The sequence below is a fragment of the Mus caroli genome, chromosome 6 (assembly GCF_900094665.2).
Source record: "Mus caroli chromosome 6, CAROLI_EIJ_v1.1, whole genome shotgun sequence".
Taxonomy (NCBI): Eukaryota; Metazoa; Chordata; class Mammalia; order Rodentia; family Muridae; genus Mus; species Mus caroli.
This window is the reverse complement of record NC_034575.1, coordinates 58,813,286-58,831,051: the sequence shown is the minus strand read 5'-3', so window position 1 is coordinate 58,831,051 and position 17,766 is coordinate 58,813,286. Positions and strand designations below refer to the sequence as shown.

General features: G+C 36.6%; 1 protein-coding gene and 1 pseudogene across 6 annotated transcripts in view; both read right to left on the bottom strand.

Annotated features, from left to right (window-relative positions):
* Positions 1–17,766, bottom strand: part of Grid2 (glutamate ionotropic receptor delta type subunit 2) — a 1,450,739-nt gene that overhangs the window by 337,982 nt on the left and 1,094,991 nt on the right. For all 5 annotated transcript variants that reach the window (XM_021164478.2, XM_029478539.1, XM_029478538.1 and 2 more), the window contains one exon: positions 13,810–14,122. In XM_021164478.2, the coding sequence (XP_021020137.1) occupies positions 13,810–14,122 (313 nt within the window). The remainder of the gene's footprint in view (positions 1–13,809; positions 14,123–17,766) is intronic.
* LOC110296440 lies at positions 9,674–10,667 on the bottom strand (annotated as a pseudogene). The gene has a single exon (XR_002378180.1). The product of XR_002378180.1 is annotated as a 3-hydroxyisobutyryl-CoA hydrolase, mitochondrial pseudogene (transcript).

Genomic DNA, 17,766 nt, shown 5'->3' with positions numbered 1-17,766 from the left:
AAAAAAAAAGAAAGTGACTCTGGCTTTCTCCTGTGTGCACAGTGCATGCCTAAGAGCTGGAGAAAAAGTTCCTATTTCCAACTGTGTTTGGCTCATGCTGTCTTTTGCTCTCTGCAGGTCCTGTCCATCCCCAGCTAAGAAGAATGTTGCCTGCCACCAGTCTTACCCTATTATGTGCAACACCTGGCAGGCACTGCAGCCTAAAGAACCAAGAGAACAAAAGTCTCCTTCCCTAACCTTCACCCTGCCCCCAGCTGGGTTCTTCTGGGTGGAAGGTTAGTATCCAAATTCTGGTTGGGCATCCTCAAAGTAGTAACAAAGAGAAACAATGCAAATTTTGATGGTCTAGAATCTATGCATATCTTTCTAATTGATCACCACGACCAATACCAGCAAACATTTTTACTGCTGAAAAGACTAGGTATGGGCATTGGGGAGTGTAGGCTGTGGTTCTTGCTTCCACATCTACCTTTGGAATGCTTGGACCCATATCAATGTCCATTCAGATGTGATTCAGACCACTCTCTCGTACAGAGCAGTGAACTAAAGGGGGAGACCCCGACAGGTAACAGAGACAATATAAACAATGATTGTGAAAATTAAAGAAGTCTGACAGGATCCACCACTTCTTCAGAGTAGTCCCACAGTATGCCTCACATATTCTGATGTACATAACACCTACTGGCTGAATTGCTAGAGTCCATCTGGAGAAAGTAGGTTTCCCCAATTCTAATACAATAAGTACATTGGCTCAAACTTACTCAAGTTTGTTATAATATGATGATAATAATAATATTGTTTGGTATGTGTTTGTGTGTATGTGTGTGTGTTTGTATGTTTCAGTGTGGCACATGTGTGTTTGTGTGAATAGGAGGCATCTATATGCCATGGTGTGCAGATTGAGGTTAGAAGATAATCTTGGGAATCACTCATTATCATCTAACATATATGAATCAGGGTCTCTTCTTAGTTTCCTTCCTTCTGCATGGGCGAAGTTGGCTAACCTATAAGCCTTCTGGGTATCTCCTGACTCTATCTCCTATCTTCTCATAGAAATGCAGTGATTACAGATCTTGATGCTATGCATCTGGGCTTTTTTAATATGGCTTCTGCAGATTTGAACTCACATTCTTCTGCTTGTCTGAAAAGTGCTTTTATCCAGTGAGCCACTATTCCAGTTCATTTTAATTTATATAGTACTGACTTTCAGACTAAGGTGTCATGCATGTGACATAATTATTCTACCACTTGAGAAGCCTGGGACCTTATAGTATTAGTTATGTTTCATATTTTAATTGGCTAGTTTTGGTTTTGGTTATAGATAGACTGACCTTTCCTTCTCTGTACCTGATGACGATGCCTTATTATTTCTCATACCTCTAACCCTCTGACTTTCCCTTTCATTTATAACACCCCCGTGTCTCCAAATTACCTCCTCACTTTACTAATTATTAGTGCCTTTGGTTCTAAAATAATACAAATTTTATTTTTATCCCAATCAGCTTCCTAATGCTATTGACTCCCAACCTCATTGGGGACATAAATGAAGAAGGCAAGTATTTCCTACTGCACATTACCACTGGGGTTGCAGTCAAATAATTGCATCTGTTACTGCCATCAGTTTTCCCTCTAAATACGGGTGAGGAGCACAATCTGAACGAAGACAATGTGCCAGGAGGACTCACACCACGTCAAAGGAAGCAAGAAGACTCTGGAAAAGGAAAAATGTAAACATGTAGCTGGAGGGATGACTCAGTGGCTAAGAGTACTTACTGCTCTTTTAGGAGCCCCGAGACCAAGGAGAATACATTACAAGGATAAAAGATGGCCTTTTTGGTTGCTGACTTGATTGGACTGAAGACATTGGTAAATCACTTATCTCTTTTTCTCTCTGCAAAAGTATTTATAGAGATAATTAAACCTAAGGGTCTCATGATTAATCTTTCAATTCCCTGACAGTATTGTTGATAGTGGGTGTTGGAGGTTAAGCCCTAGTTGGAGGTTGTTGCTGAAGGTATGTGCTGCAGAAGTGCTCTACAGCATCCTCTTGCAGCAGTGTTCTGCTGCCTGGACAGTAAGGAGGGAACTAGTTAGTATGCCAAGTCTTCCTCCACCATAATAGACCGTCAGTTCTGAAACTAGAGTCAAAATAAATGTTTTACCCCTCAAGATAATTCTCTCAAACAAGACAAATTCTAACATTACTATTAATGTTAAGTGTTAATATCAAGGCATGTTACAATACCCTGTTCAGGAAAACAGCATGGTATAACTATAAAACCAGATGCATAAACCAGAAAAACAGAATAAAGAACTCATAAATAAATCATGTGTTTATATCTAACTGAAATGATCAATATAAAGATGAGAAAACCTACAGACTGAGAGAAAATATTTATTGGGTGTTCATATAGCCCAAAGTTAAAGTAAGAAAACAGCAACACAAACATAAACGATCCAGTTTAAGTGCACAAAGGTATAAAATAAATGTCAAAAATACACACAAAATGTCCAGTATTATTCATCACCAATGAAATGTAGATCAAAATATAATGAAATTCCATCTGATTATAATTATAATAAATATTATTTTAAAAATAAAAGGAGCAAGTACTGCTGAGGATATGGAGAGAAAGGAATCCGTCCGTGCTAACTAGGAAGGGTATTAGTATATCCATGACTAAAAACAGTATAAGGAGTTTTGAGTGGATAATTGAAATTTGGTATTTATAAATAGTTGAGTATTATCTAGACACAAAAGTGTAATCATGATTTTATATAAAAATTACTGAAACAGGAGAATGTAAAGTTAGTGATAGCAGCTCCATGTTCTTTCTAATTAGCCTACTCAAAAATAAAAATAAAAAAATAAATATTAAAATGAATATAGAAAATTGTCTTGAGAATAGAAGTGACTGCTATAGACTGGGGCCGCTGTTTGTGGCGTAGGGTTCAAAGAGGGGTAGATGGACATGATCAATATAGATTGTATTCATAGATGGAGCCATCACAACAATTTCTACAAACATTTAATTACTAAAAATAAAGCTTTAAAGAGGAGATAGCTTTTGACTGGCTGTTCAGGCATAGGTCACAGCACCCTGACTTTTATAGTGGATCTTGGGCTAGAGATTTTTTTTTTTTTTTTTTTTTTTGGTTTTTCGAGACAGGGTTTCTCTGTGTAGCTCTGGCTCTCCTGGAACTCACTTTGTAGACCAGGCTGGCCTCGAACTCAGAAATCAGCCTGCCTCTGCCTCCCGAGTGCTGGGATTAAAGGCGTGCGCCACCACGCCCGGCTGGGCTAGAGATTTTTAAAAGTACAATTTATAAATATATTTTATGACCAATACAAATCTCCTTTGATAGCTATCAATGAATAAAATAAAAGCATAGCTCATTTAGATTTAAGCTTACATTTTTGAAAAACTGTTAACTTTTCCCATGTGCTGGAGATTTGAAATCAGGAAAACCAGAAAAGTTTGTTTATTGATACTTTCTCTAAAAATTGTGTGTTTTCTCTAAAAGCACTTTTTTTGACTCTTCAATTCTGACACTATAAAACTCATAGCCTAAAACCCACAACCTCTGCCCATGTACCTCCCTCACCTCATCTGCTCTCAGACTGTTCTGGTTCGGGTCCTTTGTCCCTATGCCTGACCATGTGTGCTTTCTATCTCCGTGCTCTATGCTCTCTTCAGCCTCCTTGCCTACCCTTCAGAATATTAGATTTCTAAAAAGGCTTCAATGGAAATTGAAACCATATCATCTAAGATTTCAAGAGCACTCAACCTGAACCAGTTTTTTTCTGAACAACTTGAGCTCTTTAGTATCTATGTAGCAAGCACATTGCTTATTGCATATAATCAGTAAGATGCTTAATTAATATATGAAAATAATTGAAATATGGATTATATATTGTTTATGAAGGAACATGAACCAGTTTTCTAGAAACATAGCAAAGAGATTTCGGTTATTTCAAACTCATTTTTCTCTCTGTACAAGGCAGTGTTAAATAAAGACAATATGTTACCAATGCAAAACTTTTTGGCAATAGTGTAGTTAATTAAGACTAAATGTCAATAGAATTTAACACTGGCACTGGATAATGGTCCCTGCTGCTAGATATATGTCAAGAGAAAGATAAACAAGATGGAGTGATTTATTAAGCAGCAGCACACTCCAGGCAATGCATTTCTGGAGCATAACACTCCTTGGGTGGTGATGTAAGGCAGAGGATAAAGACTAAATGGCCTTAACCCTTTGAACAGTAAAATAATAGAACAGAGTTGTGCTGCTCACAGTCAATCCTGGCTGATATAGCAAAATCACCCTGTGCTTTAAAAGAAAAATGACACACTAGGGATGCTTGAGAGGATTCAAGTTACAACAGAATACCATCAACAACTCTTCATGCTTCACAGATAATTTAATTATAAGGAGAAGGCATATTGTCTCAGTAGCACCTCAGTTTCTCAAATGTAAAGGCTAAGGTACCATGGTGGCTCTGTGTGTTTGTTAGTTTGTTTCATTGTGCATTTTAAAATTCACAAAGACAGATACCATGTTGTTCTGTTCACTTTTGTGACTACATACATAATTCATATTTAATATCTAAGTAGATGCTCCCAGAAGAAGGAAGAATTTAAATTAGGAAAGGCATAAGGATTGCTTTTAGGACATGAAAAAGTTGAACTTGGATATAAATGTTAATGGCTAGAAAACAACTGAAGTAGACAGAACAGGCTGTGTGCCAGTCTCAAACGGGTTGTTAACTTGGAGGCCAAAATATGGGGTTACAAACATTAGGGGAATATAAATTTAATTCATGGCCACAAATCAAAGAACAATTTCATGTGTCCATAGAGAAGTAATAGGGTCATGCTTAGTCTGATGCATGCATAAATTTTCACGCACCTGAGGACACAAGAATGAAACACACAAAGTGCCATAAAGTATATAGTTTATAAAATTGGAGATTTATCTTAGTGGTAGAGTGCTTGCCTAGCCAAATGTAAGGCACTGTATTTGGTTCTGAGCTCTGAAAAAAAAGAAAAGCATGCAGTTTACGAATGTCAGACCGTGATATATATGGCAAGGTATATAGTATGAGTTTGCACTGCCAATTATACTTTGGAATATTTGTGTGTGTGAGTGTATGTGTGTGTGTATATGTATATGTATTGATGTATCTATGTATGTTTGTATGTATCATTCAAGAGTTTTAGGGAAAAAAGTGTCTCATAGGTCTGGAGAAATGACTCAGCTCTTCAGAGCTCTTCTAGATAACCTGGACTTAATACGCACATGGCAGCTCACAACCTTCTGTAACTCCAGTTCCAGAGGAGTGGACATCCTCTTCTGGCCTCCATAAACACAAGCCACACACCTGGTACATGGACATCCACCCAGGCAGAATACCCACATGCATACAGTAAAAATAAATTAATCTTAAACAACAACAACTACTAACATACCTCAAGGCCATTATTACATTTCTAGGTTTTAATCTGGTGGTGAGAATCCATCACCTAGCAAAAGATGCATTACAACCAGATTGTATGTAATGATGAGCTAGGCCAAATCCAGTTGTAGGGTTTCAAATGTTGGACTGGATTTTGAAGGGCATGGATAGTTTCTACCATTCTAAGGAATACAGATATCAGTCTTATGTATCTAACTACATATTGATAGACAAGAGGGGAAACTGGATGAAGGTTTTGGCATGTCAATCTGAAGTTGAATTTCTAAATTTATATTCTAAGCTGTTGTTTTCTACATGATCTGTGGTCCCTTGAGCCCAATTATTTATCTTTAATCAGTCCTAAACCACCCCTAGGATAAGTCCCATCAGCAATATTTGTTTCTATGCTTCTTTCCTAAGCTGAGGTAAACTGTAATATTAGTCTCTAAAAACCAAAGACGATTTACATGCTAGGGAAAGTTATTTTAAATGGTCTGGAACATCTGCCCTTTCTCTCATTTATTCCATCATTTAAGTTGTATTTGTTTAAAATCACCTTTGAATTTGCTAAATATTTTCAGGAGAAGCTACTGCTTGTTTTTATTTAAGCAATCATACTTTTCATTAAGGAATATCTTCATATGGAGTTCTTAGGATTCAAGAAAATAGTCTGTATGTGTTCTTACTCTAAGCATAGTCTGATTTGTGCTTTATAATTTTTAAATTACTTTTAACCATGACAAAGCCGGTTTAACAAGGGAAGGTTTTCTGTCTTAATCAGAAGGGTCACAGGAACAGAAACTGTCATTAAGAGCATGTTACATGCCTGTGCCTCGTGGGGTCATCTTTTAGCTCCTTAAGGTCCATAGGGAGCTAAGTTAACTCACTCACATCACATTCTTGCCATTCTCTGGTCACCCTCCTTGAAAATTTGCTTCCATGGCAGAGAATTCTGTTGTTACCATAATGGTCGAGGGGACACTCTCATGTTCTAAAGTGTAAAGCCACATGGGGAGATTTTAAAGAGGCTATGGCAGCTCTGCATGTTCTTGGTACTGCCTTGATTATGACTGTTGACAACAAAGATGTCGTTTGAACATAAATAAAAATTACAGACATCTTTTTGAGTTACTCGTGACTGAACAGAATATGGGGTGAAATCTGTCTTTATTGCCCAGTCAACTGTTACTGGAAATTCCATTCTCCCTGACGTTATTGCTGTCAGTAAACATCTGAGCTAGCTAGCTGATAGTGTTTCTGTTATATTCAAATTGAATGTGAAATATCAGATACTGTTACAAAGAAGTGACTTCGCTATTGAATCTTACGTCCTCAATACTTGGAATTTCTTATTTGAGCTGTACATTATTAAAATAGGGGTTTCTGAGTTATTCCATCTAAAGTTTTAAAGGCACTGTTGCTCTCTCAAGTCTCCTCTGTTTCCTGACTCAGTGGCAAAGATTGGCTCTTTTTGTGGAAATGATAAAGATGTGATTCTATGTCACAATGTAATCTACCTGGCACTGGGAAGAGTTTTATTACCTTCAAAAATTATCCTGAGATTTGAAAGCCAGTGGGTTGCCTCTTATGTTAAGTCTTGGGCAGAAGCATGGAGTTATTTTGAGCTTTCCGACCACTCCTTTTCTATTCATCACTAGCATATGGAGACCTCTTTGATCCTCAAAACTAACAAAAGAGTTTTCCTTTTTTTTTTCTGTTTTCAATAACTTTATCTGATCCTATAATTGGAAGTGGTTTTGCTGGGCTCCAATTTATTAAGAAACATCAATATGACATAGAACAGTCTTACAAATATTAGGTCTTTCAGGCAGAGAGTGAGAAACTTTAGAGTTGTCAGCTATAAATGGGATGTCTCTGTCATCCCTTTCCTTAAAGGCTCAGGGTCCTATGGGGAAGAGGGACTGGAAAGATTTTAAGAGCCAGGGGTAGTGGATGATTTTAAGAAAACAGCATTTTCTAGATGTGACAGAGAAAATGCACATGTGAAATCATGACGACTCTGACAAACTCACACAGGCAAAATCCCACCACAGAGAAGGTACAAAGTTCCATCCTTAGCTGAGAAGCTCTTTGTAAGTAATAGCTACTGAAAGGAGGAAAACCATATTTTTTTTATTGGCGCAAAACTAGTAGTATCAGCCACGCTCCAGGCAAGTGCTATGCTTAGGAGTAGTGACCAAAAGAATTGGAATACATAGAATCCATAGTTTATATATTGTGTGTGTGAGAGAGAGAGAGACAGAGACAGAGAGAGACAGAGAGAGAATATGAAGTTGTGTATTGTGTATACGCTGGTCTGGGAGAAGTTGTGGAATGAGAAAAATATGATAAAAATATATCGTATGAAATTCTCAATAAATAAAACAAATATTAGTTTTTCCTACTTATTAACATATTCAAATATCTAGGTTGGGCATGGCACTCATATTCAATTTGTTCCTTGTCCTTCTTTCTGTTCATCCTATTCCTGGGACACTGTTGCTATGCAAAGGATTCTGGCTGACAGACATATTCATGGCTATAAGCACTTACGGTTCTTTAAATCAGACAAAACCACAAGAGAAAAACTCAGCATTTCCCTTTACAGTTTGTTCATAAACAACAAATTACATAGAGTCACTTCTGTGAGCAAGTCAATTAAGCTTCAACGGCGTTAGACTCGCTAACAATGACCAACCTGTTAGAGGGTCTCTGAAACTCAACCTCCAGTGTTTTTAATATGCTAGCTTCAAAGAGTGATGTGCAGATACGGTGATAAGGGATGGATGATATAAAATGCAAACAGAACATATTAAATTGGTCTCTCATTCTTGCATTTAACTAATTCACAAGTTCCAGTGTTCTAGCCACACAGATGTACTGAGTTTATCTCTGTAATGGACCATATTGCTTTTACACAGTTGAATTCCCAAATCTGTTTTTCCAGAATGTTGTAAAATCACTGATTGTTTTTCTTTTTTTAGAATAAGGTGTAGTAAACTACTCAGATATATTTATAATTTTTCTGCTCTTAGTTCTTTATGGCCTCCTTTTCAGAAATCTGTCCAACACAAAATACCTGTCCAACCCTCTTCAATCTGAAAGAGTGTGTCAATAAATATTTAATTTTGAAATAACAGCTGTGCTTCCACTGACGTGACTGTATTCTCCTTAGGAATTATCACTAAGTCCAAATCTATTGCTTATGCATGGACAGTGATACTCATGGATTCTCTTTTCATTGAGTTTATGAGCCTTTAATTTACTTTTAATCAGAGCATAACAATGACCTCAGTATCTTTTAATGGCTTCACCTTTTCCTTGTTAGCCTGCGAACAAACAGCAGCTCCCCCAAAATAAGTTGGTTCATTACATACAATTCAGCATTATTCTTCATTATGAGTTTGTGCAATTCACAGCCAACCTATAGTCTGTGGGGAACATTTAGCAAAGCAGTTTTGATAGAATGTTATGAAACATATTATTAAGCCCCTGCCTCTTTCTAGAACTAGGAAAGCCTGATGAGCATGCAGGTAACTTTTTTACGTTTGTTTTTGCTCTAGAGCTATTGCATTTCTTTGTGACATGAAGAAAGATTCAGAAAGCCCATCTATCCACACTATGGACAATACTCTCAGAAATCATTCTACAACATACGAGAGCTTATTTATTAATCCCCCTTTCTCTTAAAAATGTACTCAACAGAGGCTATATTGCACATAGTACACATAACTTCTTTAGCTTGACGATTTGGGGTCATGGGGAAGAATTTCAGTGAAAACTCTATTTTTTCAGATTGCAATCTAATAAGCATATAACTGCTGTTAGCTCTGTTGATTATGACTTAAATATTTAGCTTTTGCTTTGACATTTCAGTGCACATTTATTAACCATTTGTAATGTAAAGACACTGAGTTATGGGCAAAGGTACAAGGAAGGAAAATAAGTACTATTATGCACTTAAAAAATACTCAGTTTTTTAAAAAATACTCAGTTTTGAAATGCAATTTCAACTGTATGCGAGTTCATTAAGTTGTATAGCATTTGGATCCCATTAGGTTTTTTGTATGACTTTATTTTTCAAATTTCAGGGCCTTTATTTTTGCTAATCTGTACATAATTTGGTTAATTAATATATAAACAAAGTCAAAGTTACCATTTTAATGAGAAATTAACTTGAGATTCTCTGGAGCTCTTGAGAATTTCTTATAAACCAGGAGCCAACAAACCATTTCTGATGAAGACTGGAGTAGAAACTTAGACCCTTGAGCTGCTGTGGGTCATAAAGTCTGTGCTCTGGCCACTCCAAGCAGCTGTAGAGAAGTTCTGCTACGCTGCAGGAAGGTTCCATAATACATTGGTGTTTGGACTTCAGCTGTCATATCATGAAAAGTTACAAACATTGGTGCTTAAACTTTGGGCAACCACTGTATCATGAAATATTAGTCTTTTCATTCCCTTCCCAATCATTTAAAAATGAGAAAACCATTTCCAGCTTGCAGGCTGCATGAAACTGGGCAAGATGCTAGGCCTAGCCTCTGTGCTATGAGGTGTTGACCTTTGCTCCAAAATAAACTCTAGAATTTCAAATCACTGCTTCCCAGAGATTTAAAGTAACTATTCAAGTCTTCATCCGTAACATCTTTTAGTTTGGCTGGTTTCCATTTTGGAGTCTGGTCTTTGTCAATGAGAACATACATGCTTGAGTTATCCGATATTCCATGGTCAGTACCTCTTGCAAGGTCTTTGAAGAGCCCTCCATGAGTTGCCTTAGTGTGATCTTTAGTGATGTCGGAGACATTTTATTAATTACCTTCATCTGTTCTATGGCAAAAGGTGAACCATCTTGCCTTAAGTTTTCAATTATCTGTTCCACGGTATTGGCTGAAAAACAACTGTTTATTTTGTCCATGTGTTCCTCAAATATGATAGATTTGTCTTGATCCATCTTGGACTTGGCATGATAGCTTTCTAAGACACCTGCAACAACCTCAGCTGAAGGTGACTTTAATGCTAACAGCTCCTCCTCCCACACATGTGACACATGTGACTTTCCCGAATCTACAAAGTGTGTGGCAATTCCCACTCTGTGCACATCTCTTCCCTTTAGTCTGTATCCTGTCAGTGCAAGGAAGTAACCGAGTTTTCCTTGAAGTCTTGGCAAGAAATAACCTCCACCCACATCAGGAAATAGTCCTATTCCCATTAATCATTTGAAATTTTTATAATAAATTTTATTTAAAAACAAAAATACAGAGGTGATAAAAATTTTCTTAAAAAAAGAAAGATATTTTTCTTTTCATATACTTATAAGTACCAAAGTAAGTCTGTGTGAAGAAACATGAAGGTAGTGTCTTAGCCTGTAAGATTCTTGAAATAGGGGAAACCAAGATAAGGTTTTGAGGATGAGCAGGACCTTGCCAAATCAGAGCACGGGGTGAGACTAAAGACTGAGCAAGGTAACATGAGAAGTCCTCCAGGAGTTGGGAAAATATAAAAAAAAGCAGAGAAGCAGCAGCTTGGCTCACCTCATCTAAACAGACTGCATGGTTTAGAGTAATTGTCCATTTATTGTGATTTCTCAGTGTCAATAGATAAGAACTGAGTTCTGGATGGTCAGACCATAAAGGGCTCAAACCTGTATACAGATGGTGATGAGACGTTAAGAAAACATGTAAATATGGGAAATATTATGGTTAGCTTTTCATGGCACAGACACACACACACATGCACACACTGGCCGGGCGGTGGTGGCGCANGCCTTTAATCCCAGCACTTGGGAGGCAGAGGCAGGCGGATTTCTGAGTTCGAGGCCAGCNTCGAGGCCAGCTTGGTCTACAAAGTGAGTTCCAGGACAGCCAGGGCTATACAGAGAAACCCTGTCTCGAAAAACCAAAAAAAAAAAAAAAAAAAAACACATGCACACACATGCAGGCACACACACATGTACACAAGCACTCACTCATGTGTGCTCTTACCAGTTATTATCAGGGGAAAGTCAGAAAAAGGAAGAGTTGTTATGGGGTACCTATGCTTCAGGGAAGAAATGAAGTTGGTCTAATTTCTCCATGTGAGAAAAAAAAAAACTTCTACTTCTAAAATATTCATGAGGTAAAATGGTTGGAACTGGCATGAAAGAGGTCGAAAAACAGGAAGAAACTAGGTTATTGTTACGATGTCTCTGGAGTGAAAAGTTTAGAGTATATGTAAAAAAACTCTGTGTTTGACCTTGTGGAGTTTAGGTTCTGACTTGTACATTCAGAGAGTGGTCTAGTGAATATTTAGACAATTTTGAAGTCCAAGAGTGCCCAGTGTAGATTTTCAGTTATCAGAATGTCCCATGGCTGTTAAAACTATGCACGGACACCACTGATGGGAAGGGAGGAGGTAAGTGAAACAGCTTAGCTATATCCAGCTATGTCACCTCTTCTTTCATTCAGTACTGGGTGTGTCTGTCACCAGCCTAGCCACTGTCCTTTGGTTTTGATGACTAACTTTGACAGGCAGCTCATTTCATTTTCTCCAATCAAAACAGGAGGTTTGTTTTTTCCTTCATTGATCTGCTTTGGGGTCTTTCATCAACTTTTAACTTCATAAATGTGAATATACATATTGACAACTTGTCCTCTACTACCTATTTTTAAGAAATTAGGCTCAGTTGCCCAATTTTATGACTATCCATCCAAGTGACTCATATGGATATTTCTACTGTTGTTTATAATCGCATCAAGACTCCTGCTACTTCCTTCTGTTCAAACTTGATATCTTTGTACTCTTATTCTGTATTTCAGTTTTATTGATTCTTCTTGTTTTTCTTAGTTAACCCAGAATTTACCATTTCAACCATTGTCTTGCTAATAACCTGTCCAGAGCTGAGCCAGATTTAGTTTTTGATTTAGTAAATAGTTACTTTTTAGTACATTTTAGCTGTCTTAAAAGCTTCACAATTTTAATAATTTTAAATACCATGAAAATTGACAAGTCAGGCATACCCAAGACATTTTCTGAAGGAGGTATTCAACAAAAGAGACCACAGAATCCCGCACCAACTATAGTGCTGTGAACAAGAACAAATGTCCCAGGATGAAAGAAGTGGAGAGAAGCTCACAAAGAGAAAGCCGAGGACCACAGCCTGCACTGACAGCTCATAGCTGGAATCAACCATAGAAACTGACATGTATATTGAATGAACAAACTGTTTCAGCCTCTGGACTCAGTTGTCAGCAGAGATACTATGGATCAAAGACAAAGCTTTGCTTCAATAACAAGTTTGTCACTCAATCTAATTAACACCTTTACAAGAATAATTTGATTGTATTTTCCAACAAAATGTTAAAAATCAACCAAACTCAGCTCATTGAAATATTGTTACAAGTCACACATGCAACTACACTTCAGATTCTTCCCTTGAAGAATCTGAAAAGAAAGTTTTCGTGACTATTGCCAGCCAGCACTGAGATCTTTCTCCAGGCTTTTTCTTCTTTTCTTTTTCACTATCAATGACTTTGTGGTTGTTGAAGTTTCACTGGTTCAATCTAGTCAATACCACAGATTTCCTGACTCTCCATGGCTCTCCACACTTACTCCTGACTCAGTTATGTGTTAGTTCTCACATATTTTTCTTGTGCTCAGTGCCTGTGTTAAATTTGCCAGACTGTTAGCCCTTGTTCTTCCATTTTCTATAATAGCCATAGACTGTATTAGGTCATGCAAAAGATATACTCTTCTGGAATAGGGATAACCATATAGTTAATTAGAGATTTATAAAGAAGAGAGTTCATTGAGTATGGATAACAAAGCAAAGACATGCTTTTGGATATAAAGAAATTGTAAGGTAAATTCATTGGTAATGATGATATATTAATGAATTATTAATCATAAATTTCCTATTAAAGACTCATATTAAGTAATATCTTTGGACTTCTAATTAATATTCAGAGAAAAAATATCTTGAATGAAGAACAAGAGCTAACTTATCTTGCACATGTAAATAATAGAACATTATTTTCTGTAGTAGTAAGGATTTTCATGCCAGAAAAGCTATTTTTCAGGAAGTCAGAGTTTGAAAGGAAAAACTGACCTTGAGGTACCCTTCGAATCTTATCACTGTCATTCAGCATTGCCTTTGCTGATGAAACTGAACTTACATCAAAAGACAAGCAGCCATTATTGCTGGAAGCCTGCTATGCCTGAGATCCACTAAGAGACAGTAGGAAATGTTATCTTCTGAGCACTGCTGTGAAGATTGTTAAGAGGCCTTATGATGCTATATACAAAATTATTTTAACTGATTATTTGAAACATCGTTTTCCTTCCTTCTTAACAGGAAAATGTACTCTTTCACTTACCTTGCTGTACAAAGGACCCATACACAAACCACATGGAGTTGTAGAGTGTAGTAGATGTCATTGATCCCATTTGCAATCGTGGGGGATTAAGCCAGTTCAAGAGGTAGACCAAGAGTCCCACAAGAAGGACTGTGCCAGCAATGCAGGCCCACAGAGATAGATCAAATGGTGCAAGGCAGGCAAACATATCCACTGTTTTTTCTGCCCTTCGAAGAAGGACTCCCACTGAGTAGTCCATGTAGCGTGTTGTAAAATCCACAACATTCTCCCGGTCTGGAGTGATGGTTAAAGCTGAAATCCCAATGTCAGCTCTCTGGGAAATTGAAAGAGAGAAGAATACATTAGTAGTGTGAAAACAATTCAGTTTGTGGCATTTCAGTTTGCCTTGGGGGAGAAAAAATGATGCCTAAGGCAACATCTTAAGCTTCTTTATATAAACTGAAAGTACTGCAGGGACTTCTTATAGACACGCTCTATGTGAATTTTGCATAGATTACTGCAGTTCTTGCCCCAGCTGAGTCAAACAAATTACCTCATTCACATTGCCAGTATATGTGGAATCAGTCAAGACACAGATAAACCAGATATACCTCAATAAACTGTCTCTTTTTTCCTTTTAATTCATTTTATCCAAGTCATCATTAGCACAGTAGCAAAATAATCAGTCAAACAAACAAACAACCCCAAACCAAAAACCATATTCAAAGAATTCTAAGAAAATGTTTCCAAGGCATTCAGTAATTCTTAACATGTAAACTCATGGAAAGGTCACTTAAAACTTCAATTGACACTATCCTTGGTTAAATTTTTATGCATGAAAGACTATATTTTGGGCTCTAAGCTTGTTAGGGCTGATTTAGAATATCATATGTCAAAAGGTTCCATGCTTCTCTTGTATAATCTTCATAAGCTATCAATAGGCAATTAATGACCACGGAGACAGCCATTTCTTGATGTCATAAAAATTCCTCTTCTTGGTGTATGTCTTTAGGTTCTCAGTGATCACAACAGCACATGTTAAGAGACATTACAGAGTTTCAGTAAAGCACGGAATAAATGGCTTTACCTCCAAATTCTGTGATATGTGGATGCATATTTTAATAAATAGGCATCTCATTTAAAGTAATGATCTGTGGTAGTGTTCCAAGCAAAGGAAAGCTTTCTTTGGACAAATATAAATATCAATAAATTGTATGTGGCACTCTTTCTAGCTGTTTCCTTCTTTTTAATTCTTTTGTGCAAGTATATAGAAATGAAATTTTAGCTTTAAGCACTGAGAAAAAGAGAGGGGAAAAAAATAAGATGCCACGTGGAGTGCAAAACCAACTTCAATAAATTAATTTTCTGAAATTGTAAAGCTCTTAACATGTTCTAGGTAAAGTAATGGTTTGCATGTGTGCAACCATGCATGTACGCATGTATGTGTATATGTGTAAACCAGGTCAAAATCTACTTGTTGCTTCAGCCTGTATTAGTCAGCTAAATAAAATATTTCACTAATCCATATAATTATCTATGAACTATGCATTTTTTTCTTTATTTTATGTTAGCATACTAAAACTTATTGAGATTGAGTGACTTTTTCAAGTCTCAGTTGATAAATACAGGATAAGTATTAACTATATTGTTTTCTCACTCCCAAGTTTATACGCATAACTACTTTAAATTTTTATAAAATATCATCAAACTTACAATAAATCCATACTTTAGGAAGTCTGGATAAGTTTGTAAGATAGAAATAGAATTTAGCGTATCTCCTGTGTCTGCATGTTTGTGTATTTATAGACACACATCCATGTTTGGTGTGTATGAATGCATGCATGTGCATGTGTGTGTGCATGTGTGTGCACATGCTAATGTTCATGTATGTTTACTGTGGCCTGAATATAAAGGTCAGAGGACAACTTACTGGAGTCAGTTCACTCTTTCCACCAAGTGGGTTCCATGGATCAAACTGAGGTCATCAGGCTTGGGGACAAGTACCTATACCTATATCTTGCTGGCTCAATATTGATATTTTCGTATTCAGTATGTCTAACTATTTTAAATAATAAACTCTATTGGTTATTTATTTATTTAGATATGAGGGAGTTATTTTGTATGAACTAAAGTGTTAATAAATATGACATTTACCTGCATGGGTCTAAAGATCCTAAATTTACTAAATTATCACTAAATATTAGTACTTGTGCATGCTTCTGAGAAATTTCAGTCCACTCAGGGAAGGTAAATCAGAATCAGGACAGCATTTCAATCTGACACATCTATGCACATGTGTGCATGAATGCACATACACACACACACACACACACACACACACACCAATGTACACGCTTTGATGTGTGACACCGTTTAACTTGTCATAATTTTCTGTAGTTTCATCATTTTCCCCTTTATGATCCCATCTAACCTATCATTATTGATTTTCTTTTATGAACATTCGCCTGTCCATTACTGTCACCATTCTTCTGGTCCCCTACAAATCTCCCTGAAGTCTACTTTTCTTCCTCTTTGTATTGCAACTCAAGCAATCATTCTTCAGAGCACATTCGTTTCTGCTAGATCATGTTTTTTAAGTAGTTTTCAATGGGTTGCCCTCATCATAGGAAGATGATTCAATTCATAATATGAGTTACACATGTTTTGGTGCACAATTCTAGACGTTCATCAGCATGGTCACACTGCGCCATCTTCTTACTGATGGTCTTCACAGACACTGATTCCATGGTCTGAACTCTCCCTAAAACCCCTTCAAGATGATTAACATCTGAACTGTTTGCAAGGTAATCTTTCCATGACCCTTTGTTAGTATAGTTGCATTTATATTAACAGCTACCTGCACACCCAGCTATTCCACCAGTTAAAAAAGTTATAATTTTCACATATTTCAATGAATTTTGATAACATATTATTCCACTATTAGGTCATAACTTCAGGCAGGCAGAAATTATGAGTGTACATACACATATGCACAAACGCGCGTGCACACACACACATATACACATTCTAATGCCTATTACCTATAAACTGAATTTTCTCTACTTGCTTTCTGTTAATATTTACAGTCAAAGGAGTTTTCTCTTTATTTTTCCTCCTTCTCATCTGTTACAGTCCAACTAGGTAGTCCAGGCAGGACAAAAGCCTTTCTTCTTCCTTTCTGAATGTGAAATGCTAGCCCTACAGGTATGTACCACAACATCCAGTCAGAGGAGAATTTCTTTTAAAGAAAGAGGCAAAATCAAAATTTACAAAGTTTTATAGCAATTATAAAAGATTAGCATCTTGAATAATTACTTGAAAATTTGAAGTGTGTTTCTGTATTTGTCAGTGTTTATGTATTTTATAGTTTTTTTTTTTTTGTAGTAACAGAATCTCTTCTAGCAGGTTTAATTTTTTTTAAATGACATGTCTAACATTTAATATAGAAATGATTATTTAAACTTTTATTAAGTGTAGCATTAAGACTAGAATATAAGTAAATTTATTCCAAAATGACTTTAACTGATTGCATAGTTAGAGCATTTTCTTTGGAAAGCGATACAAAAATTGTACTTTTTTAAGTCATGAAACACGAATGATGGGCAGCACACAGCACATGGGTATAACTAAAAAGAAATACAACAATCTTAGAAGATTAACTCAAAGAGAATCTGAGAACGATTTTTTTCTAAACTTAATCAGAAATAAGTTGTTACAGGTAAGAAGTGATTACCTAGTTTGTTCCTGACTGTGATGCTGTGAACATCACAGTAATGTGGATAACTGGCATGAAGTCAGGGGTTACTCTGAATCCTTACCTACATCCTATGTTCTACATATGTATCTTATGAACACAGTTAATTTGTCAATATTTCCTCAGATGGTATTGATAATTCGGTTTGCAAATGTGATTTTAGAAGGGTTGAGGATACAGCCCAGGAAGGCACGCCCTTGAAACAGGAGCTTGAGGACTTTTGT